Source organism: Lynx canadensis, chromosome X (genome assembly GCF_007474595.2).
Source record: "Lynx canadensis isolate LIC74 chromosome X, mLynCan4.pri.v2, whole genome shotgun sequence".
In the NCBI taxonomy this organism is placed as follows: Eukaryota; Metazoa; Chordata; class Mammalia; order Carnivora; family Felidae; genus Lynx; species Lynx canadensis.
The window spans coordinates 120,609,671-120,633,773 of NC_044321.2; the positions used below are offsets into that span (position 1 = coordinate 120,609,671).

At 58.0% G+C, this 24,103-nt stretch overlaps 1 protein-coding gene across 3 annotated transcripts; it reads left to right on the top strand.

Moving 5' to 3' along the window:
- The first annotated feature begins 196 nt into the window (after nt 1-196).
- Nucleotides 197-20,243, top strand: ABCD1 (ATP binding cassette subfamily D member 1). Of its 3 annotated transcripts, XM_030304657.1 has the most exons (11): nt 278-1,595; nt 4,263-4,443; nt 11,875-12,017; nt 12,114-12,282; nt 12,887-12,981; nt 15,729-15,874; nt 16,457-16,602; nt 18,300-18,311; nt 18,487-18,571; nt 18,825-18,950; nt 19,079-20,243. In XM_030304657.1, exons 1-11 carry the CDS (start codon nt 696-698, stop codon nt 19,287-19,289), a joined length of 2,214 nt encoding a protein of 737 aa, XP_030160517.1. In that variant the 5' UTR covers nt 278-695; the 3' UTR covers nt 19,290-20,243. The 3 variants fall into 3 exon arrangements, 2 of the variants coding, with proteins under 2 accessions (XP_030160518.1, XP_030160517.1); XM_030304658.2 differs by lacking the exon at nt 18,300-18,311 and having other exon boundaries at nt 197-1,595; XR_003966488.1 differs by lacking the exon at nt 19,079-20,243 and having other exon boundaries at nt 277-1,595; nt 18,300-18,315; nt 18,825-18,912.
- The last annotated feature ends 3,860 nt before the right edge of the window (nt 20,244-24,103 follow it).

Genomic DNA, 24,103 nt, shown 5'->3' on the forward strand with positions numbered 1-24,103 from the left:
GACTGGAGGAGAAGGGGCGCCTCGAGGCTGGGCGGTGGCGCCTCGAGAGCGCGCCGGGAGGAGGGGCGGGGCCCTGGCGGGAAAGCCAGGGGCCGCTTCTCTGGCCCGCGCGGTCCTCCCACGTCTCACTGGTCCGGGGAAGGGGCGGGGCCCAGCCGTGGGGCGAGAACGGGGTGGGGCTCGCTGCGCCCGGGCTCCGCCTTCCGCCCCTCCTCCGCCTCCTCCCCTTCCCTCGACTCGCCCCTGGGGAGGGGTAGGGTGGGTGGGGATTCTGGGCGGGTGGCGGAGTCACTGTCGGCTTCAGCCGGGCTGCGGAGCGGACGGACGCGCCTAGTGCCCCAGGGAGGGGAGCCACCAGGAGTGGAGGTAGAGGAGGAGGTGTAGAGGAAGAGACGCCCTCTCTGCCGGGACGTCCCCCCGCCCCCCCCGAGGCTCTGACCCCAGGGGCTAGGGGCCTGACAAGTTTCTCCACCTTGGCTGCCTGAGGAGGCCGCTACCCTGGAGGGCCCTGAGCCCACCGCACCAGGGGCCCCAGCACCGCCCCGGTGGTCTAACGCGACAGTTTCAGGGACCACTGCAAGGTTTCCAGTGGCCTAGACCAGGAGCCCGGGGTCAGAGCAACAACCCTTCCGGCCACCTGCCTCGACTTCTGCCTCAGGCACCAGTTCCGGCCCCGTGCATCCAGCCCAGGTGACATGCCGGTACTCTCCACGCCCAGGCCCTCTCGGGTGACCACGCTGAAGCGCACAGCTCTGGTCCTGGCCCTCACCGCCTATGGAGCCCACAAAATCTACCCCCTGGTGCGGCAGTACCTAGCTGCAAGCAGGGGCCCTCAGGTACCGGCAGGGGAGTCCACGCAGGACGTCTCTGGGGCCACGGCGGCCAAGGCCAGCGTGAACAGGGTGTTCTTGCGGCGGCTCTTGGGGCTCCTGCGGCTGCTCTTCCCCAGGACCCTGTGCCGGGAAACGGGGCTGCTGGCGCTGCATTCGGCCTCCCTGGTGAGCCGGACTTTCCTGTCCGTGTACGTGGCCCGCCTGGACGGCCGGCTGGCCCGCTGCATCGTGCGCAAGGACCCGCGGGCCTTCAGCTGGCAGCTCCTACAGTGGCTCCTCATCGCTCTCCCTGCCACCTTCATCAACAGTGCCATCCGGTACCTCGAGGGCCAGCTGGCCCTGTCTTTCCGCAGCCGTCTAGTGGCCCATGCCTACAGCCTCTACTTCTCCCAGCAGACTTACTACAGAGTCAGCAATATGGACGGGCGCCTTCGCAACCCTGACCAGTCCTTGACGGAGGACGTGGTGGCCTTTGCCGCTTCAGTGGCCCACCTCTACTCCAACCTCACCAAGCCGCTCCTGGACGTCGCCGTGACGGCCTACACTCTGGTTCGAGCGGCCCGCTCCCGTGGGGCCGGCACGGCCTGGCCCTTGGCCATCGCCGGCCTTGTCCTGTTCCTCACAGCCAACATGCTGCGAGCTTTCTCACCTAAGTTTGGCGAGCTGGTGGCAGAGGAGGCGCGGCGGAAGGGAGAGCTGCGCTACATGCACTCTCGAGTGGTGGCCAACTCCGAGGAGATCGCCTTCTATGGGGGCCACGAGGTGGGGCAGGTTGGGGTGCTGGGCACAGAGGAAAGCTCACAGCTGGGAGGCTAGGGGGCAGGCAGCCATGGACAGCGTGGAAAGCTCGGGTCTGGCTGGGGCTCATGCCAGAGGTGTGGGTAGGTCATAGAAGACGAAGACTGGGGATGACAGGGCCTTGGGCGGCCCAGGCTTAGGCACGGAAATGGAGAAGCAGGAAGGCTGGGCGGGGGCTGCCCACATGCTCCAGGCCACTTCTGCTTCCTCTCCTCGGTGTGGTTGGCCTGGCCTAGGAGCTGTGGATCCTAGCGGTTTCAGATGGTAGAGCTCCCTGCTTGCTCCACTCCTACAGCCAGCCAGGAGGAGGCTCCCGACCCTCCGCCAGCGGGGACTGTGGGACGCGGCCTGCTGCCTGGCCCCTCCTGGGCCGCCCCCCCCCCCCGCCCCGGGCCCTTTGAAGGCCGGCATCTGGCCAAGCTGGTGGGCCAGGCAGGCTGGCATTATGGGCATGACTCAGCCCAAGCGGGGGTTAACGAGCAGCACCCAGCGCGGTGGCAGCGCCGGGCACTCGGGGTCAAAGCTTCCCCCCGCCTTAGCCCCCAGGCCGGCCCCGGCTACCTGCTCGGCTGCCTCCCCAGGCCCCAGGCCAGGGATGCCCGGCCCAGGCCGCCACCGCGGCGGGACGCACTTCCTGCCCGCCCGGCGGCCACCCCTGCCCCCCCCCCCATGGCCGCCCTTCCGCCTGGGTCCCAGGCCTGCCGGGAGCCCGGCGCTGGGAAAGGTTACTCGGGGCCAATGTTCCCTTTATCTCGCCTTGGCCCCTCCCCTTCCTCGTGCCTGGGGCTGCAGCTGCCTCCGGCCCTGCTCTCTGCTACTCTGGTTTCAGTTCCCGAGGGCTTCTCCAGGGAGGGGCACAATGGTATCCACCTCCTGAAGGCCTGTGTGTCCTTCCTAAATGAGGTGGGCTCTTGTCCCTGGGGCTTGTCTCATTGGCTGCATGGGGGGCGGAGGCTGTGATTTAAAAAAAAAAAAAAAAAAAAAAAAGGGTTTGTCCCTGAACTCTGCAGTGGGGGCAGCCCGGGTGTAGGCCGGGCTCCAGATTAAGAGAAAATGCCTGGTCTGCAGCCACAACCCATCTCTCCCGCACGCTGGGCCGCAGGGCCTTGGCAGGCAGCCACGGCCTTGGGTAAGGCGCTTGGCACATTACCCGCAGCTACATTGTCGGCCCCGGCTGGCACTCCTGCCAGCTCCCAGCACGAGCCTGGATCGCCAGGGTGCTCCCTTCAGGAACCGGGATCGGGCTGGATGCAAAGCCAAGCGATGTGGCAGACGTGGATGGTGGGGGCAGGAGAGCCCCGGCGTGTGTCCACAGCCTACGTCTTTAGGCCGGACAGCAGTGTGGGGTGACGAGCCCTCACGGGTGGTGGGTTGGTTGCTTTTGCTGTGCGGGTATGTGGCTCACCCCAGTCTCAGCTGCTGATGCCCCTAGGGATGCTGGCCCAGGCTGGGGCACAGGTGACTGGCCGGCTGGAGGGCAGACATCACAGTATTCCGCTCTCTTTGGGATTTCATTGAGGAGGCCGATCTAGATTTCATTCAGGAGGTGGGAGCCTGTGCACGCACACACGCACGCACACGCGTGCACAGACTCTTGCTGGCTTGACAGCAAGGTAAACCCCTTAGTAAGTCAAAGCATCATTTATGAGAATCTGGTTCTCTTTTAACGGCTCTGCCAGCGTGGTCCAAATTCCCCACCTTTTGCTCCCTCCAAGCTGCGCGAGCTCACGCACATCACTTTGCCACTTTGGGCTGGGGCGTCCTACGGTACAACGGACGTGAGAATACACGTTCGACAGCACGCGATGATTATCAAGTGGAGAGTCGGGTGTGAAGCACTTGGCAAAGGGAATGGTGCCAGGCTGGGCAGCTGTGGTCAGCCGGGGTGGGAGGGCAGGGCTGCGGCACACACCCCTGTACTGAGCCAAGGAATCTGCAACCTAATGGCCACCTGGCTGTGACCGGTTCCTGACACCCCTGGTTCCCCCTCCCTTCCCTCTCCTGCTCTCTTCTACAGACCCTGCACGGTCCCCTTTCCCCAGCGGTCCCCGTCTTGAGGTAGCCGGTGGTGGCCAGTGCAGGAACGGGGAGGGCAGGGCAGGGCTGGCTTGGGAGCCCACCGCCCGGGTTTCTGTAGGAGGACACAGCGGAGGGCCCTTGTCCAGAAGAACCTCGGGCAGGTGGGGGAGGCGGGGCCTCAGTAGGTAGACGCTCTCTAAGCAAGTTCCTCAACACCAAGTACTGCCTTTTACTTTCCTGTGCTGACCTTTGCTTAGTTCAGGGTGGCACTCGCCAGCAGTTGCCCAAAGATGTCCCAAAGCTGCGCAGGGCAAAGAGAGGGGCACGGTAAGTGTCCCAACTAGACAGGTGGAAAGAATGGGCCTCCGAAGGTGGGGGCGGCAAGTCCCTTCTCTTCCTTGCCACTGTACCCCCGTACTATGACATCAAGTGGTCCCAAAGTTTGAAAACTGTCCCCTATAAACGTGGCCCAGTTGTAACCCCCAGCCCCTGACCTTGTCATGGCCATCAAATGGCAGGGCATGTATGAGCAGTGCTGGGAGACTTGTTGCCCCCCCACGGTGGTCACCGGAAGGCCTCTCTCTCTGTCTCTCTGTCGCCCCTCCCCCACAGGTGGAGCTAGCCCTGTTGCGGCACTCCTACCAGGACCTAGCTTCGCAGGTTAACCTCATCCTGCTGGAACGCCTTTGGTACATCATGCTGGAACAGTTCCTCATGAAGTACATGTGGAGCGCCTCCGGCTTACTCATGGTGGCCGTCCCCATCATCACTGCCACCGGCTACTCCGAGTCAGGTAGGAGCCAGCTCTGGGAGGCGGGGGGGAGGCAGGGACCCTGTCCTGTCCTCCTGGATCACTGAGTGCTAGGCTTGGAAGGACCAAGAGCTCAGCCGACCCGCCCACCCCTTCTGCTAGGGCCGTGAGGCCCGCCCGGCATCCTCGATGGCAACCAAGGTCCCACGGCTCCTGGCTGCCTTCTGCTCTGCGTGTGTCTCCGCTTCCCGGCATTTCACGCTCCTGGGTAGCACTCAGCTGAGCCCCGGGGACTGTGAGTCAGGGACAACGCATGTCCCTTTCTCAGGCCCGTGCACCCTTGCCCACCTGGCCCTGTCCTCGGCTCACTGCAGCCTGCAAGTGGAGCGGCTTTCTGTGGGCCACCTCAGCGCTCGGGCCTTGGGTTTCCCGTGCCTGCAACAACTCTTGTAGGTTGCAGCAGTGGGTGTAGACCTCTGCCCTGTGGTCTGGGCTGGGGGTGGGGGACAGGAAGGCCTCCTTGCTTTTCACCTTAACTACGGGATCATCAGGATTCCCGCTTTGTTCCTCTAACTGCCAGTCTTTTCGTGGTTACCACGCACGGGAGAAGAGTAGCCCCTCCCCGCCCCCAGCCTTTAGAACATTCGAACTCAGGAAGGGACCAGCCGTGCCGATGTTTGAGGTAGCCCTGTGTCAAGTTTGCTTTCCTGTTGTTTTTATGCTCGGCTGTCGCTTTATCGGGTCGATGTGGATTTAAATTCATCCCTGTTTACCGATTTCTACATCTTCTAAAAGTTCTTTCTGCAAGGCTTTCATCATGGGAGCTTTGAGATTATTTTGTTGTTTCTTTCCCCCAAAGTTTGGTTGGGTGTGGGAGTCGAGGCGGACTGTTATTTTCTCTCAGCCCCTTGAGAATCTTCCATTTTCTCCATTGGAAAATGTATCAGCTTAACCGCCCCTAGAAGCCTGCATTGTCTCTCCGGTTACTTGGAAACTTCCTTCTTTGCCATCTTCCAGGTTCCCTACGAAGTGTTTACCTGTAGGTTTCTGTTTCTCCATACTTGTGTGGCCTTTGTATGTTCACATTTTTTGATCATTCTGGAAAATTCTCAGTTGTTATCTTTCCATATGTTGCCTGGTCTCGTTCTTTTACTCTTTCCTTCTGGAACTTCTGCTAGACATGCAGACCTTTGCTGTCCCCCACCTAGCACTGTGCTGAATCTGGAAGATTTCCTCTGACCTCTGTGCTCACTCACCCATCACTTCCCTTTTCAGCTGCGTCTGATTTGAAGTTTTTTAAAATTCCAATGACTTTCTTTTTTTCTAATAATTTTTTAAGTTTATTTATTGATTTTGAGAGAGAAAGAGAGAGAGAGCGCGCATGCAGGAGGAGCAGAGAAAGAGACAGAGAGAGAGAGGGAGAGAAGAGAATCCCAAGCAGGCTTTGCACTGCTTCTCATGAAACACGAGATCATGACCTGAGCTGAATGTTTAACCGACTGAACCACCCAGGCGCCCGTGAGTGACTATTCGTATAAGTTCTATTTGATTCTCTTTCACACAGAAATTTGAAAACAGAAATTTTCCTTTTTTTTCTTCCTTCCTTCTTCCTTTCTTTCTTTTAGAGAGAGAGAGAGTACACATAGGCAGGCAGAGATGGGCAGAAAGAGACAGAATCTTTTTTTAAATTTTTTTAAATGTTTATATCCATTTTGGAGACAGAGGCAGAGCATGAGTGGGGGAGGGGCAGAGAGAGAGGGAGACACAGAATCCGAAGCAGGTTCCAGGCTCTGAGCCATCAGCCCAGAGCCCGACGCGGGGCTCGAACCCACGAACTGTGAGATCGTGACCTGAGCCGAAGTCGGACGCTCAACCAACTGAGTCACCCAGGCACCCCGAGTGAGAGAGAGAGAGGGAGAGAGAGAATCTTAAAAGAGGCTCCATGTTCAGCATGGAGCCCAACACGGGGCTCGATCCCACGACCCTGGGATCATTACCCAAGGTGAAATCAAGAAACCGACTGAGCCACCCAGGCACGCTGAAATTTTTCTTTTCAAATATGAATTCGAAACCGTTTCTAGAAGTGTCCGATTTTCTCGTCTTTTGGACTGCTCCTTTTACGCTCCACAGTCTCTATCCAACTATTTGATTATCTGAATTCTTGGGGCTCTAACTTGTGGTGTATTGTTTCCCCGTGGGCTTTGCAACCAGACTTCCGTGGGAACCCCGAGTGGTCTCACTGGAGGGGTAGTTGTCCAGTGCAGTGTGTGTGTGCTTTTGTTTGGGCCTGCACACCCGGCTAATTGACCATTTGGAGGCCATTTCACATTAGCTTCTCAGCTCGGGGAGGAGGGGTTTCTGAACTTGGAGGCAGTATTAATTTGAACTGCACACACACAATTACAGATTCTTAGAAGAGACCTTTTGTTCGGTGCACCTAGAGCCCCAGCTGCACAGAAGAAGCTTCCTTGTCTTCTCCCATCTCTGGAGATTTCACAGGAGTACCTGGCTGCTGGCCCCTCTTTGTGCTCCTGGGAATTTCTCTTGTTTTCCTTGGAGCACAGCTCTGCTTTAAAAGGTGTAATGCTGGGGCTCCTAAGTGGTTCAGTCAGTTGAGCATCCGACTCTTTTTTTTTTTTTTAACATTTATTTATTATTGAGAGACAGAGCGTGAACAGGAGAGGGGCAGAGAGAGACACACACACACAGAATCGGAAGCAGGCTCCAGGCTCCGAGCTGTCAGCACAGAGCCCGACGAGGGGCTCGAACTCACAAACCGCGAGATCATGACCTGAGCCAAAGTCGGACACCCAACCGACCGAGCCACCCAGGCGCCCCAAGTGTCCAACTCTTGATTTCAGCTCAGATCATGATCCTGGGGTCATGGGATCGAGCCCCACGTTGGGCTCCATGCTGAGCATGGGGCCTGCTTAGGATTCTCTCTCTCTCTCTCTGCCCTTCTCCCCTGCTCACACTCGTTCTCACTCTCTCTCTCTAAAAAATGAATGAATGAATGAAATAGTTCTACTTTGGGGTGACTGACTGGCTCAGTCTGTAGAGCATGCAACTCTCGATCTCAGGGTCATGAGTTCAAGCCCCACAATGGGCACGGAGCCTACTTAAAATAAAGCTTTTTTTTTTTTTTTAATGTAAATAAATAAAATAAAAGGTGTCGTATTTTGGAGCACCTGGCTGGCTCACTCGGTGGCGTATGCGACTCTTGATTTTGGGGTTGTGTATTGGAGCCCCACATTGGGTGTGAGTAGAGCTTACTTAAAAAAATAAATAAAATGTGGGTGCTGGGGTGGCTTAGTCGGTCAAGTGTCCAACTCTTGATTTTGGCTGAGGTCACGATCTGACAGTGGGCTCTGCACTGGGTGCGGAGCCTGCTTGAGATTCTCTCTCCCTCTCCCTCTGCCCCTCCCCCCACTTGCGTTTTCTCTCTCGCTCAGAAAAAGACATAAAATACATTATAAAATTTCTGAACGTAAAAGGTGTCATGTGTTATGCAGTTCCATAGTAAGAGAATTTTCAGTTATATGTAAAGAGAGGGAGGGGAGCCTGGGTGGCTCAGTCGGTTAAGTGACTGGCTCTTCATTTGAGCTCAGGTCACGATCTTGAGGTTCATGAGTTCAAGGCCCACATCAGGCTCCGAGCTGACAGTGCGGAGCCTGCTTGAGATTCTCTCTCTCTCCCTCTCTCTCTGCCCTTCCTGTGCGTGCTTGCGTTCTCTCTCAAAATAAGTAAAATAAACTTTAAAAATTTTTTAAAGAGAGAGAGAGAGGCTGACTTGTTTCAGAACCAGAAGCCTCTCTGATTCTCTCCCTATTTGTGTCTCTGCCTTGGGGCTTCTGAACCCTCCACTGTCTGTCCCCCTCTGGGTAACCCCCAAGAGGAAGGATCTATTGGAGGGGGTTACTGCTTTCTGCCGCAAAGGCCATACGGAAAGGGCGGCCTTGATTCAGACACAGGTGCCAGACCCGGTCAGCACCCCTGGCCTGGAGCACGGGGACCCACCCACGAGGTGACCTGTGGTTTCCGTGAAGAAGCGCCTGCAGCTACTTTCCTCTATAGCTGGCCGTGGGGCCTGTCTGGTCCCGAGGCTTCTCCCTCCTGTGAAAGCCTAGGACTTTTTGGAGCCCCTGCTACACCAGGCTTTGTGAGCAATTCAAAGAAGCGTGAGCTCTTGTCCCTGGCCTCACGGCACCTGTGAAAACAAAATACTCCTGCCCCCCTGTTCCCTCTACTTCTGACTCACAGCCCCCTTGTTATTCCTCTGAAGCAATGCTTGTGCCTCAGGGCCTTTGCAGGTGACTGCTCTAATGTGCTTCCCTCTGATGACAGCACCCACCCCCCCACCGTCCTCTTCCCCTTCCCCGCCTCACTGCTGTCCTGACACTGAACACCCTGTCTACTCTACTTCTCTATTTGCTTTATTGTCACTCTGCCACTTTAGGCTGTGTGCTCAATGGGGGCAGGGGTTTTTGTCCGTTTTGTCCTTGCTGCGTCCCCAGTCCCCGGTGGCTAAGTGAGGGCTCTAGGTGCTTCGAGGAGGCTGAGAGCACTGGGGACCAATGGGAGGAGACAGATACTTCCCAATTGTCAAGGAGGGAAAATTTGGATACCTTTGCCCTTCTGGCCTGGAGCTGCAAGCCTGGAGGGCCCAGAGGAGGAGTGGCCTTGCTGTGAACAGCAGCCTGTGTTCCGTTCCAGGGCCCTGGCCTTAGCTGCCTGAGTCTCTGCAGTAACCTATGGAGAGGTCGGTTAGTTCTGTCTCCAAGGAGGTGCCGGCTGTTGCCAGGATGCCCCCGGCAGCTGCACACCATTTCCCTGTGCGTGCAGTCACTGCCCAGCTCTCGGGACCTGTGAGGAGGAAGGCTTATGGCCCCCCTGCCTGTTGGGGGCTGTGTCCCCCCGGGCACGATGGGAAGGTAGGCCCGGGACCATACGCTATCAGGATTAACAGTCCCGTCCCCTGGATTCCTGGGCCAGGCCCAAGAAAAGGCAACGCGAGGCTCTCGGGCCATCCATCCCATCCATTTTCCACCGTGTGCTGTTCTGGAGGCCGTCTGTCCTGAACCCGCCTCCCGCCCCTTCCCACCCCACCCCCGCCCATCATAACCCTAGAGTCCCCGGGCTCTTTACGGAATCTTCCTTCCCACCGCTTCAGCCCGGGAGCCTCTGCTTCCCCTGGATACCCCCAGCGGGCACTGTTCACTCTCCCACACCCCAGGACCCTCAGACTCGGCCTCCCCCCTTGCTCCCCGTCACCATTTCCAGAGCATTCCTTGTGTAAAAGCCCTGCCCCCCTGAGAGCTCTAAGGATCAAGGGAGTCAAGTCCTCTGACAGGAGAGGACCAAAGTGCACAACCGTGGGCTCTAGACTGAAACGGACAAGCAAGTCAAGACAGAAACGGGCTCCTGGGGAGAAACAGAGGCATCAAGGATGGCCATGCTCACGGAGGCCAAGAATGCAGCCTCGAGGGGAGAGATGAGGGAGAGATGGGGGGTGGTGATGGAGGTCCAAAAGGGACGCTCGTGTTGGAGAGGCCCCGGGGTACACAGCTCTGGGCGTGAGATGACGAGGTGCAGGTGTGGCCCTGAGAGGGGCTGCTGCCATCAGCGCGGGACACGGAAGGAGGGCAGTTTTGGGGGGAAGGAGCGGACTGTGCCAGAGAAGAAGGCCAAATGCCTCGTGGCTCATTTTCTCGCCCCCGTTATTGAGATGTAATTAACATACCATACAATTCAGCCTTTTAAAGGGTACAATTCAGCGGTTTTTAATATATTTGCAAAATGGTGCAACCGTCGCCACTGTCTAAGTCCAAAACGTTGTCATCGCCCCAGAAAGAAACCCTGGACTCCCCATCCCTCCCCCCGCCCAGCCCCTGGCACCTACACCTCTTTCTGTTCCCGTAGATGTGCCTCTGGGGGACATTTCTCATAAACGGAATCATTCAGCATGTGGCCTTTTGTGTCTGGCCTCTTTCGCTCAGCATAGCACTTTCGAGGTTCAGCCACATTGTGGGGTGAGTCAGTGCCTCACTGCCTTTCGTGACTGAATAATATTCATATGCATACGTACGTACGTACATACACCGCAGTTTCTTTCCTACCCCTCCGCTGATGGACTTTTGGGTTGTTTGCACCCTTTGGTGATTGTGAATAACGTTGCCGCGATCATTTGTATACAGGTTTCCGTGTGAACGGATACTTTTGTTTCTCCTGGATACATGCCCAGGCATGGGATTGCTGAGTTTTCCGGTAACTCTATGTTGAACTTTTTGAGGAAGCGCGGAACTGTCTTCCAGGCCGGGCCATTTTACAGCCCTCACAGCGGTGTGTGAGCCCATCTTTTCTCTTCCTCACCAACACCTGTTATCATTTCTTTCTAATTCTAGCCGTCCTAGGGCATGTGAAGTGGTATCTCACTGTGGTTTTTTTTTTTTTTTTTTTAGTTTATTTATTTTTGAGAGAGACAGAGACAGCGTGAGCGGGGGAGGAGCAGAGAGAGGGGAAAGGAGGGAGAATCCCAAGCAGGCCCCACGCTGTCAGCACGGCGCGCAATGCAGGGCCCGAACCCACAAACCCGTGAGATCATGACTTCAGCCGAAACCAAGGCGAAGCCAGCCAGGCGCCCTTAGCTGTGCTTTTGATTTCTATTTCTCTGGTGACTAATCGCGTTGAGCATCTTTTCACATGCTTATTGGCCGTTTGTAGATCTAAGAAATACAGTAGAAATGCCAATTCAGATCTTTTGCCCATTGTCTAACTGGGTTCTCTTTGTTTTTGAATTTAAAAAGTCCTTTGGAGGGGCGCCTGGGTGGCTCAGTGGGTCAAGCATCCGACTTCGGCTCAGGTCACGATCTCACAGTCCTTGGGTTCGAGCCCCGCGTCAGGCTCTGTGCTGACAGCTCAGAGCCCAGAGCCTGCTTCGGATTCTGTGTCTCCCTCTCTCTCTGCCCCTCCCCTGCTCGCACTCTGTCTCTCTCAAAAATAAATAAAACATTAAAAAATACATTAAAAAAAAGAAAAAGTTCTTTACATATCCTGGATATGAGACCCTTATCAGATACGTGATTTGTGAATATGTTCTCTCAGTCTATAGGTTGTCTCTGCACATTTTTTGTTTTCTTTCAGTGCCCAAAAGGTTTTAATTTTGATGAAGCTCATTTATCTGTTTTCCTTTTGTTGTCTGTATTTTTGGTGTCATATTTAAGGAGCCAGACCTAATCCCAGGTCACAAAGACTTAACGCCTGCTTTCTCCTGAGAGTTTTACAGTCTCAGCACGTACGTGCAGGCCAGTGCTCCACTTTGAGTTAGTTTTTGTGTGTGGTGCAAAGCAGGGGTCATTCTCTGGCGAGTGGGTACCCACCTGTCCCGCACCGTCTGCCGAGGAGACTTGTCTTTCCCCTAGTGGGTCAGTTTTGATTCTCCACTGTCCCCTCCCTTCTTCCCACTGTGCTCCATAGACTCAGAGGCAGTGAAGAAGGCCGCCTTTGAGATGCAGGAAGGGGAGCTCGTGAGCGAACGCACAGAAGCCTTCACCATTGCCCGCAACCTCCTCACCGCTGCCGCGGATGCCATCGAGCGGATCATGTCGTCCTACAAGGAGGTACCCCCCCCATCCCAGCCGCGCGCCCCTCTCCGCTGTGCCGCCCACCCCACCCCCCAGCCGGCAGGGTCTGAGCCAGCGTCACCCTCCCCACAGGTGACAGAGCTGGCCGGCTACACGGCCCGAGTACACGAGATGTTCCAGGTATTCGAAGATGTCCAACACTGCCGTTTCAAGAGGCCTGGCGAGCTGGAGAGCACTCAGGCAGGAGCCGGGGCTGTGGTGCGCTCTGGTGTCCGTGTAGAGGGGCCCCTGCAGATCCGAGGTAAGGGCACCCTCCCCGCAGACACCCCCCCCCACCCAGAGGGCAGCATCTTCGAGCTGCGCCCCAGGGAGGGACTTCCCCCGGACTGCTGTGCCCCCCCCCCCCGCAGCCTTCTTTCCCAGAGCAGTAACCGCTGGCCAACCCCTCGCTTGCCGGCTCCTTCCCAGTGCCCTGGCTGAGATTTCTGTTATTTCTCTTTGCAAAAGCGGGGGACGCGGTCCCCGAGTAGAGGGGACCACTCCCCCGTGTGGGCAGCAAGAGAAAGTTCAAGACTACAGCAGAGGCCACGATGCTGTGGAAGAGGGGCCCAAGCGTTGAAGCCGCCATTAAAATGGTAGCAAGAGCAGAGGGTTTTACGGAACAAGGCTGGACTCCGTGCCTCAGGTTCCAGAAGCCACAGAACTGACTTCGCCCCCTCCCCTGCCCAGAGCTCGGCACCAGACACTGGTTGGGGGTGGACTTCCGGAAGACCCAGCATATTCCCAAGGGGGCCCCGGACCACACACTGGCATGCTGTGAGCGGGTTGGGGGGCACATGGAATCCACCAGAAGTCAGAGGGAGTGCTACTGCTCTCTCCATTCCTTCGTTGCATTCTCTCTCCAGGCCAAGTGGTAGATGTGGAACAGGGAATTATTTGTGAGAACATCCCCATCATCACGCCCACGGGAGAGGTGATGGTGTCCAGCCTCAACATCAGGGTAAGTCACGTGGGGGACAGGTGGGGGGATGCCTGGCCCAGAAGTGTGGGCTGGGCTGGGCTGAGCTACCCTGGGCCTGGCCTTCTGCATCTATGAGCCCCCAGTCCTTGGTGTCTGGCCTGCCGGGCCTGCATATGTTGTCAGTCCCCGGATGTACTTAGCAGGCGGGCTAAGGTCAAGTTGAGAGGCCAGCGTGTCCCTGACTATTGGCTCTGACGCAGTGGAGTCAGAGCTCATCAAAGCGACTGGCGACTATCAGGAGTGGCCGAGGGTCACCCGAGGGCTCCTGGCCCCATCCTTGCCACCCTCCCCGGCTCCATCCCTGAGAAGCCTGGGACTTGGGGACTCTGGCTCAAGTCCAACTATGGTAGAATAGATTGCTCCAGTGACCTGGGCTTGGGGTCCCCCCATCTGCTTCGAGAAGCCCCCAGTGCAGGTGTGTGCGGACTTCAGCCTGGCCCGCTGGGAGGGCTCTCAGCCACTACAGAGGCTATCTGGTGGCCAACATCCACCAGTCACCTTGTCCCTAGCCAGAGCTTTGGACAGGGTCAGGGAATGATAGGATGAAGGAGAGACCTGTTGGCAGGGGTGGGGGCAGGGGGTCAGGGTGAGAAGTGAGAGGGAGTCAGTCATTCATTCATTCATTCATTCATTTTTTCATTCGTTCAAACAATATTCCCTAAGCCCTGGGCTGGGCACTGGGAACTAGAGGTAAATTGGAGGGGCCCTGCCCTCTGGGAGGCCCCACTCTGGGGCCCCAAAAGTATTACAAAGGTCCCCAGTTAGCTGCCCAGGATCCCGTGCAGGCCACAGTAAGAGTAGTCCCATCCCTGTGGTGCACGGAGGTCACCTGAAGCTTCACCCAGGAGCCTCGGGACAGGTGGGCTGCATGATGAAGGCCTCCCCCTAAGGCAGGCAGAAAGAAGGCCATGAAGTGGCAGGAGCACAGAACTAAGGGATCTCGGGGCCGGGTCCCGTAGAGGCCTCGTGCACCTGGCCGCAGAGCCGGATCGGCAGGAGCCATGGCCGGGCCGGGGGTAAGTGAGAAGAGGCAAGTGCCTGGGGCTCCTTTCCTTGGCCTGCCGGGAGGGCCCTGAGAGCCAGTTGGAGGCGGGCACATTTCGTCACCCCAGGCAGCACAGGATCGTGGTGTGATCCCCATCGCCCCTGCCTGTGGTCACTCTTGCGGCATGGCAGGAAGCCACCGATGATTGGTTTGCCCAAGGCAAACGATTTCCAGGCAGGCCCAGTGACAGCCAAGTAGGCCAAGACTGGGGGCCCTGGCGAGCCAGGGCGCAGCTGGTTAGAGAGCATGGCCAGGCGAGAAGGGGTGACCGTGGCGGGGGAGGGAAGAGCAGGGGTGGGTGGCTAAGCAGAAGCTGGGCTCCGGGACTAGAAGACGTTGGGGAAGAGAAGGAAGCGGTTCCCAGTCGTGATCGCCCAGGCGCAGAAGTGGGACAGGGGCAGGGAAGGGGACCAGAGAGGCAGCCTGCCGGACTGCTGGGTGCACGTTGATGGGCCCAGGCCCCGCTAGAGAGACTTTATAGTGTAACAGAGGACCACAGAGTGAGGGGCTCAAACTACAGGAGTGGATTCTGGAGGCCAGAAGTCCAGATCAGGGTGTCTGGTAGGTGAGGGAGAGTCTGTCTATCCCAGGCCATCGGCGGTGTTCCCGGCCTTGGCTTCACGTCAAACTGTGCCTTCATCTTGACGTGGTGTTCTTCCTGTGTGCACGTCTCTGCGTCCGAATGTCCCCGTGTGATAAGGATACCAGTCACGTGGGATGAGGGGCCCACCCCACTCCGGGATGACCTCATCTAAATTTAATTAATTATATTTGCAAAGACTCTGTTTCCAAATAAGGTCACATTCTGAGTGAGGTCTGGGGGGGTAGGACTCGAACATGTGCATTTGGAGGGACCCCGCTCAACGCACAACGCCGGCGCACCCAGGCCACCTAGGGGCTTACGTGGGTCAGCAGGAGAGCGGTGCCACCATCAGTCATGCTCTGAGAGAGTGGAAGTTAACGTGGCCTTGGGCGGGGGGTGGGGGGGTTGTAGGTTGGGAGCTGTGCCCGGGTGCCCTGGCTTCATGCCCCGTACTCTCCCCTGCCTCCCGAGGACGGTGGTCTCCCTGCCATTTGACCCCCTCTTTCCTGCACACGCACCCCCAGGCTACCCCCCCCAGCCCGCAGCAGGCATTTCTATAAGACCAGCAGGCATCATGGAATCGGGTGACCGGGGAGCCTGAGGCCTTGACCCTGAGGCCGGGGGTCACAGAAGCATCTTCCCAGCACCCTAGGACCCGCAGGGACAGTGAGAGGGCCACGGAGGCAGGAGGACTGGCCAGGCATGAGGAACAGAGTTGGGAGTTTGTACCGTCCACCTAGAACTCGAAGGAAACTGCTTTTCCCAGGACAGTCCCTCACGGGAAAGCGAGGGACAGCGAAGCTACTAGGACAGCGAGCACCCGGGGACTCCTAGCGAGGTGGGACGGCATGGCAGAGAGGGCGACGTGGACTTTCTGAGGCCTTCCTCATGCTGGCCCCATGCTCTCCGGCACATGAAAGGAGCTTAGGGGACAGGCCGGGACCCAAAACAGGCATCGGGTTAGGGCTCTGGGCGCTGGACCTCATGCCTCGGGCCCTCGGCTGGGGGAGCCCCTGAGTGTGGGCCACGGTCAGAGGAGGGAGGGCCCCCGCGGCCCTGCCTCTGCCGCGGCCCCACGCCGCGCCGCTGCCCCCACAGGTGGAAGAAGGCATGCACCTGCTCATCACGGGCCCCAACGGCTGCGGCAAGAGTTCTCTGTTCCGGATCCTCGGCGGGCTGTGGCCCGCATACGGCGGCGTGCTGTACAAGCCCCCGCCCCAGCGCATGTTCTACATCCCTCAGAGGTGAGGGGGAAGGGGGCCCGGCGCCCAGCTCTGCCCCTGCGCCCCCCTCCTGTGGGACCCACCGCCCAGGAGCCAGCAGAGCTTGGGGCATCGGGAGAGGATGGCAACGTTCTGCCCCGGAGTCCAAGGGCCACAGCGCCTCCACCCACTGCCCCGCCCTCGCCTGCCCGCCGGGCGACTCCACCGCACGTGACTGTGTGCGCACAGAAGGGGGGGGACCGTGTGTCTGTGCGCGAGTGGGTGTGTGTCTGTGCACGTGCGTGAGCGTGCCAGATGTGTGAGCACGCACTTATGCACGCGAGGGGACTGTGCACAGCGCGTGGTGCGCGTGCATGGGGGGGGCACGGTGTGAGCACTGCCCGGATCACTTTGTGGAAGGGCCTGTGGGCTTCGAGTCAGCCCCGAGTCCAGCAGCCAGCGCCCTTGACAGGCCGTCGGTGGGGGTGGGGGCAGAGCCCACTCTGGCACAGGCTGTTGGTGGGGGGAGGGGGTGACAGGACCCACTAGGGCACAGGCCGTCGGTGGGAGGGGGCGGGGAACACGGTCAACCCTGCCCTTAGCGGACGTGAAGCTTCCCCGCAGGCCCTACATGTCCGTGGGCTCCTTGCGAGACCAGGTGATCTACCCAGACTCTGTGGAAGACATGCGAAGGAAAGGCTATTCGGAGCAGCACCTGGAGGCCATTCTGGACATCGTGCACCTGAACCACATACTGCAGCGGGAAGGGGGTAAGGGGGGGGGGGTGGCCCGTCCCACCTATCAGCGCCAGGGAGTGAGCCACCTATCAATTGCCCTTTGGCCCAAGACTGCCAACCGGCTGCCACCCCCACCCCTGCCTCCCTCTCGCCCCTGAGGGATACAGATAGTCCCTGCATCCGGGAGTCCAAAGTGCTAGCGCCCTGGAACGCCCCAGCTGGTGGGCGGAAGTCATGAGGCAAGGGCAGCCAGGCACAGCGGGAAGCGTGCGATGGGGGTGCTCACTTTTGGCCCGGATCACCTTGTTCAGGCCGTCGGGCTCAGGGGCAGGGAGGCTCCTGTGGGCCAGGCAGGGAGCCCAGGCTTTCCCTGACAGTGAAGGAAGCCTTTGGAAGGCTCGAGGCAGGGAAGTGACAGGTCTAGCGAGAGGACAGAGCACGGGCGGAACGTGTGCCCAGGGTGTCCGTGCAGAGCGCCTCTAGTACAGGGAGCAGGACACAGCCAGAGGGGACGCTTGCATTTCCGTCTTGAGCCTGGGAGGCGCCATCCCCTGGGAAGGAGACGGCAGGAGTGGAGGGACAAGCTGGTAGCCCAGGGCTGCGGAGCTGCTGGAGGAAAGGGAGGTGGGGCTGGGCTCAGTTTTCTTCCTGAAATCTGAGAGCCTGGGCCGCGCTTCCTGCCTCGTCACTTGGGGACAGCTTGGCTGTAAGCAGTGACCTCACCTCTCGAGACTCTTCCCCTGCAAAAGGGGACAGCTCCCTTAGCACCAGCCTGACACAAAATCCGTCTTGTAAGGACTCCTAGCAGGTGTTCAGGGCACAGCAGATGATTCATGAGGCTTCTTCCCAGATGCCGTCGCCTGTGTCACAAAGAGGGCTGGAGGTGGTGGATTTGGGGGGGGGGGGGCGGCTCCTCCTGGGCCTACCCTGGTGGCTGTGGTCCCCCCAGGCTTCATCCCCGGCTTCCCTGTGTCCTGGTCAGCCCTCTTCTGTTCCAGCGGCCCCGCGCCGGGGGTGCACCCCTCCTCCTGTCTTCTCTGGCACCCCTGAGTGCGCTGGGCCCTTGAGGCCTGCCGTCACAACCTATTAGCACTGAGTTCAGCTGTGAGCAGCAGAACCCCCTTCCCCGAACGAACGAACGTCAGCAAGATCGTTCACAAGTTTACCTTACCGTGACATAACAGTCCTGAGGAAAGCAGGCCACCACTGATGGAGGCAGCCCTGCGCTGCGACAGGTCCCTCGGGTCGCTCAACTATGTTAGCCTCCGCCACTGAAGCCACCTCGTGGTCCAAAGATGGCTGCTCCGGCTACCACATAACATCCCAGGCCGTGGCTTGGAGAAGGGGGGGAAGGGCCAAGGGCACATGCCATGTGTCTTTTAAAGAAAGTTCCAGAAGCTGCCACGTGTGTAACACACTTACACGCGTCGGCCAGAAATCAGTCACCCGGTCGCCCCTCACCTCCGGGCAAGCTACGGCCTCAAGGCAAGGTATGGAGTAGAGGCTTTCTTGTGGCTGGGCGTGCGCCCTGACAAAACTTCGAGTCCCGAGGGAGGACCGAGTGGAGGTAGTTGCTTCTGCTCAGGCTCGCTAAGGCACTGGCGACAGGCAGTGACAAACACCCAGTCCCCGTGGGGGAGGACCCTTCAGGAGACGCTGCTGCAGTCATCCGTGGGGCTGTGCCACGACCGTCTGCACAATTCTGATCACGTCTTTTTGGGCTATTAAAGTCTTACCTCCAGGTAGGTAAGTAGGCAGGACACGCGTACCCAGTGGCCAGCCTTCTCCAAAGTCAAACGTGCCACCGTATTCCACTCTCACTAGCCTCTCCAGCCCCTCCCACGTCCCCCGGGTCTGGGCCCCTGCTGATGCCCAGCCCTTGCTGAATCCAACAGAACCCCCTTGTGCCCCGCCCAGGTTGGGAAGCCGTGTGTGACTGGAAGGATGTGCTGTCGGGGGGTGAGAAGCAGAGAATCGGGATGGCGCGCATGTTCTACCACAGGTGAGCTGGGCTGTCCGCGGCGCCCGGGCTCCCTCCCGCACCGAGCCAGCGGCAGAGCCGAAAGGGCAGCCTGGGTGATCCCAGCGCGCTGGGTGGGACAGCCAGGTGCCCCGGGACCATTCGGAGGCCTCGCCCCGGGCTCGGATTGGCCCCAAAAAGCAGCATCAGGGTTTGCACTGGGGCGGGGTGGGGGGCAGGCCAAGGCTTCTGCAAAGGAGGATCCACAGCCTAGCACGTTGGGCCCTGCCCCCAGGCCCAAGTACGCTCTCCTGGATGAATGCACCAGCGCCGTGAGCATCGATGTGGAAGGCAAGATCTTCCAGGCGGCCAAGGACGCTGGCATTGCGCTGCTCTCCATCACCCACCGGCCCTCCCTGTGGTAGGTGCCCTCCCTTCCCTCCTGCATTCGGCACCCCCGGGGACACGGCAGTGGGGCGGGAGGAGGGTGCCAAGTGTCTCCTGCCGAACAGCCTCTGCCCCTCTGCCCCCGTCCCTCTCCCGGCCTAGGAAGTACCACACGCACTTGCTGCAGTTTGATGGGGAGGGTGGCTGGAAGTTCGAGAAGCTAGACTCCGCCGCTCGCCTGAGCCTGACTGAGGAGAAGCAGCGGCTTGAGCAGCAGCTGGCCGGCATTCCCAAGATGCAGCGGCGCCTCCAGGAGCTCTGCCAGATCCTGGGCCAGGGCTCTGGGGTCCTCCAGGGTGCCGCCTCTCCCTGAGCCCTGGGACCACGTGGAGGAAACAGCAGCACCCGGCCGCTCACCCCTCCAGCCAGCCCTGCCGCAGGCCCACCCCGCATGCCTTTCCCTCCCGGGCCTCCTGGCCGCCAGCGAGAGCACGCACCTGTCCCTGCGGCCCCTTCCCCGGGCCGGGCGGGTGGTCCTTTCTTCTCTTCCAGGAGGGGGTGGGGGTGGAGGTGACACCCCCAGCTCGCACTGCCGGCCAGACTGTGCAGAGCCTGGCATTTGTGGGGCCCTGCCCTCCTGACACCGTGGTCCCCCTCATTCCCTCCTCTTCAGTCCCTCGGAGACCCCACGAGGTCCCCCCGGATGGCCCACCGAGGCTCCCATCCCACGGGATGCCCTTCCTGCCATAGGAACGGGCGAATGGGGCCCACAGCCGGAAGGGGCCCCCAGTGTGAACCCCTTCTCCCCACCAGTTGTTTCCAGGAGCCCTTGGGAGGAAGCGCACAGTATTTCTTAGCAAGCGATGACAAGAATGTGGTCCCTGTCCTCCTCGGCCCCTAGCCTTCTTTCCTTCTACAAGCTAATTTATTGGATCCCTGTTTGTAGCCATCTCGATTGCCAACATGGGCACCCTGCCAGCAGCGCAGGCGGCCCGGGCCACGGTCCTTCCGCAGGTGGCCTAGCCATTGAGCCAGCCCCCAGAGGCCCTGTGCCCCACCAGCCCACACTGCCGGCCACCTCCGGGGGGTGGGGTTTGCAGACCAACTGAATGGGGGATGACTGCTGGGGCTGCCGGGCATGAGGGCACCTCTGTGCCCAGCTCAGTGCCAAAGAGGGGTCAGCCAGGGGAGCTGTCTCTGCAAAGCCAGCACCCACCCATGAGGGAGACCCCACCACAGCCACCACCGCATGTGCCTTTCCAGGCCCTCAGCCCTCTGGCCGGGGAGCCTCCCTCAATCCCTCAGTAAAAGCCTCCCACAGAAAGTGCAGTGGTGTCGCCTAGCCTCTTTGTGCGGCAGGGCTTGGGGGAGAGGCGGAGCGGGCATCAGGTCGCCTGGGCTCGAAGAAGAAACTTGCCCCCCACCCAAACGCACGGCTCGGCGTAGTCTCTTGGGGACATGCCGAGGAGGGAGATTCAGCAACATCTCCCAGACGTACTGGCTGAGCGCCAACCGGAGTGCGGTGCAATCCCGGCCTCACGGCGCTGGGGTGGAGGGGAGGGGACTGACGCCCAATCCCTGCAAAGTGGGCAGAGGGAGGGGGCCACAGAGGCGGAAGCGTCCCGACGCTGCTGGCCTCCGGGCGGCGGCGGGGAAAAGACGGTTCCAGACCTTCTAGGAGGAGGGAAGGCTGGTGCAAAAGCCCAGAGGTGAGTCAGGAGCCAGACGCGGGACGTCAACGTGATGCAGAGGGCGGAGGGAGGGAGGGGCTGGGGCCACGCTGGGGAGCCTGGACTTACCTCGGAGGCTACGACGAGAAGAAGCCAGCAAAGGGTTTTCAGCAGGAGAGAGGGAGGCGACCCGAGCTCCGCTTATGACAGGTGTGTGGAGGGCTGTTTGGAAGGAGGCAAGAGCGCGCAGCTTGGTCCCCGTCCCCTGCGGGTAGCAAGGGAAATGGGGCTCCCATACCACCCAGCACGTCCACTCCTGGCTTAAAGCCAAGCCAGCTGAAAACAGATGTTCAATCAAACACTTAGATGTGAACGTTCATAGCAGTGGTGTCGATGATACTCTGCAAGCAGAAACAACCCAGAAGCCCATCAACATGAACGGACACACAGAATGCGGTCCGTCCGGGCGACGGCGGCGGCCCGGCCGGAACGAGGAATGCGGTTCTGACCCCTGCCACAACAGGACCTGGAGGGCGGGGTGGAGTGAGAGCAGCCGGACACAGAAGCCCGCGCGGTGCGTGATTTCACGGACGGGAAATGTCCAGAACGGGCAAATCCGCTGAGGCCGAACGCGACGGGCGGGTGCCAGCGGCCGGGGAGGTAGGAAATGGAGGGACTGCGTAAGGAACATGGGCTTTCCTTTTGGGGTGGGGTTCTGGAACTGTAGAGGTGATGGTCACTGTACCGAGGGCCACTGTACTGTGCCCTTTAAAAGGGCGAATTGGGGGCGCCTGGGTGGCGCAGTCGGTTAAGCGTCCGACTTCAGCCAGGTCACGATCTCGCGGTCCGTGAGTTCGAGCCCCGCGTCAGGCTCTGGGCTGATGGCTCGGAGCCTGGAGCCTGTTTCCGATTCTGTGTCTCCCTCTCTCTCTGCCCCTCCCCCGTTCATGCTCTGTCTCTCTCTGTCCCAAAAATAAATAAACGTTGAAAAAAAAAAATTTTAAATAAAAGGGCGAATTGTAGGTCATGTGAATTTCACCTCAGAAAATAGATCTGTAGATAATACGTGATAGATACATTGATTGATGATAGCTGGATGATGCGTGATCGATAGGTAATAGAGAGATGATATATACAGAGAGATGATGGATGATAGATAAAGGTAAAAGCCCTTAAAGCACCACTTTAAGCAGCCCAGGCAAGATGTGCTGACGCTTCAGATCCTGGATATATAAGAGCGAGATTAGAAGAAAGTCAAGAGGCATGGGGGGCGGGGATCAGACTCAGGGAGAGGTAGACAGGGATAGTCAAGATGACCCTTGGGCTCTGGCTGACGTGGCCAGGTGGGTGATGGCAGCCTTCGCTGAAGGAGGGCAGGTGGCGGGTGAAGATACGAGGAGCCTGGGGAGGAGGTGCTCCTCGCTACGGTTGGTAGCTCAAAGAGACAAAACTTGTGGGACTAGGGGTGCCTGGGTGGCTCAGTCCACCAAGCTCTGACTTCGGCTCAGGTCATGATCTCGCGGTTCACGGGTTCTAGCCCCACATCGGGCTCTGTGCTGTCGGCACGGAGTCTGCTTTGGATTCTCTGTCCCCCTCTCTCTGTCTCTCTCCATCTCTCTCTCTCTCTCTCTCTCTCTCTCTCAAAAATAAACAAACATTAAAGAAAGAACTTGTAACGCTATAGGAAAAACTGAACACGCTTCATTAATGGACATCGCAAAACTAGAGACTACACATTCTTTTCAAGTTCACCTTGAACGTTTACTAAAACTCATCACGTCCCAGGCCGCAAAACGAGCTGCAACAAATACTAAAAGAATTGGTATTGTACAAATGACGTTCTCAAACTGTGAGAGAATAAAATCCTAAGTCCGTAACACAACTAAGTCCTCTCATATATTTGGAAATTTTAATGTACAAATGTAAATTTTAAAATACGCTTCCACCTAACTGACTGGCGCAAGAAGAATTATAATGAAATTCTAAAAACGGAAGTGAGCAACAGCGAAAACACTACGTATGAAAACTTACGGGATGTATAGCTCGAGCAGTGCTTAGGAGGAAATGTATAGCCTTAAAGAGCTTAAGATGAGCACAACTCAGGAAGCTAGAAAAACCACGGTAGAATAAACGCTAAGAAAGCAGACCAAAGGAAATCACGGAGACAGCAGAAATTAATGAAATGGAAAAAAGAAAGATCAATAAAACGCAAAGTGTGTTCTCTGAAACTCGTAAAATAAACAAGTCTCTGGCCAGAACGGAAGGAGAGAAGTTACGAGGGAGCGTGAGCACCTGGGGAGTCCTGGCTCGACAAATCTGGTGCAAATGACACTAAGGGGATGACCAAGATGGAAAGGAATGAACTCACCACAGAAAATGGGATGGGTGCCTACCAAGGATGTTTTAGAAGCTGGAGGACAGGTGGGGGAGTAACAGGTGATACAGGAGACCAGAGCAAAATTTTAAAACCGCAGGAAGAGGCAGCCAGGAGCAGGGGCTGGTTTGCACAAGACCTGGAGGCATGAGATCTCTCAGAAGAAAATATGTGTGCATGCTCGGTCGGGGGTGGGGGGGGATTGATGGAAAATCTGTATAGGCAGCTGCTTGATCTTAAACACACTCACACACACACACACACACACACACACACACATAAAGAAGCTGCAGGGGCCTGGGTGTCTCAGTCGGTTAAGCATCAGCCTCTTGATTTCGGCCCAGTCCTTGATCTTGTGGATGGTGAGATCGAGCCCCAAGTTGGGCTCTGCACTGACAGCACGGGGCTTGCTTCGGATTCTCTCTCTCTCTCTCTCTCGATAAATAAATATTTTTAAAAAATAAAATAAAGGGGCACCTGGGTGGCGCAGTCAGTTAACCATCTGACTTCGGCTCAGGTCATGATCTCACTGTTCCAGGGTTCCAGCCCCACCTCGGGATCTCTGCTGTCAATGCAGACCCCGCTTCGTATCTTTTGTCTCCCACTCTCTCTGCCCCTCCCCTGCTCATGCTCTCCCTCCGTCTCTCTCAAGACAGAATACACATAAAATAAAATAAAATATTTAAAAAATAAAGAAACTGCTAAATGCTCACATCCTTGCCCCACCTCTTGCAGAAGACCAGACTTCACCCTTGATGTAGTTAGGACAGAAGGCCCGTGCAAATGCAAACTAAGGTCACGGTGAAATATCCCTGTATTCCCACCGATTGGCAGAAATTAGAAAGTGTGACCGCCCTGGGCACTGGCGATGCTACGGGGCAGCAGGAACTCTTAAACTGCGGCGCGGAGCGGGGGGTGCTATGTGAGCTGGTATAGCCACTCTGGAAAACGATCTGTCCTTATCCAGTAGACTTAAAGATGTACATATGTATGACCTAAGGATGTCACCCCTGGGCACATCCTGGAGAAGCTCTTTTACAAATAAACCAGGTGGTTTACAAATAAACCATCTTATAACAAGCCAAAGCCAGAAACGAGCCAAGTGTCCAATAGCAGGAGAATAAACACGGTATGTTAGAGTCA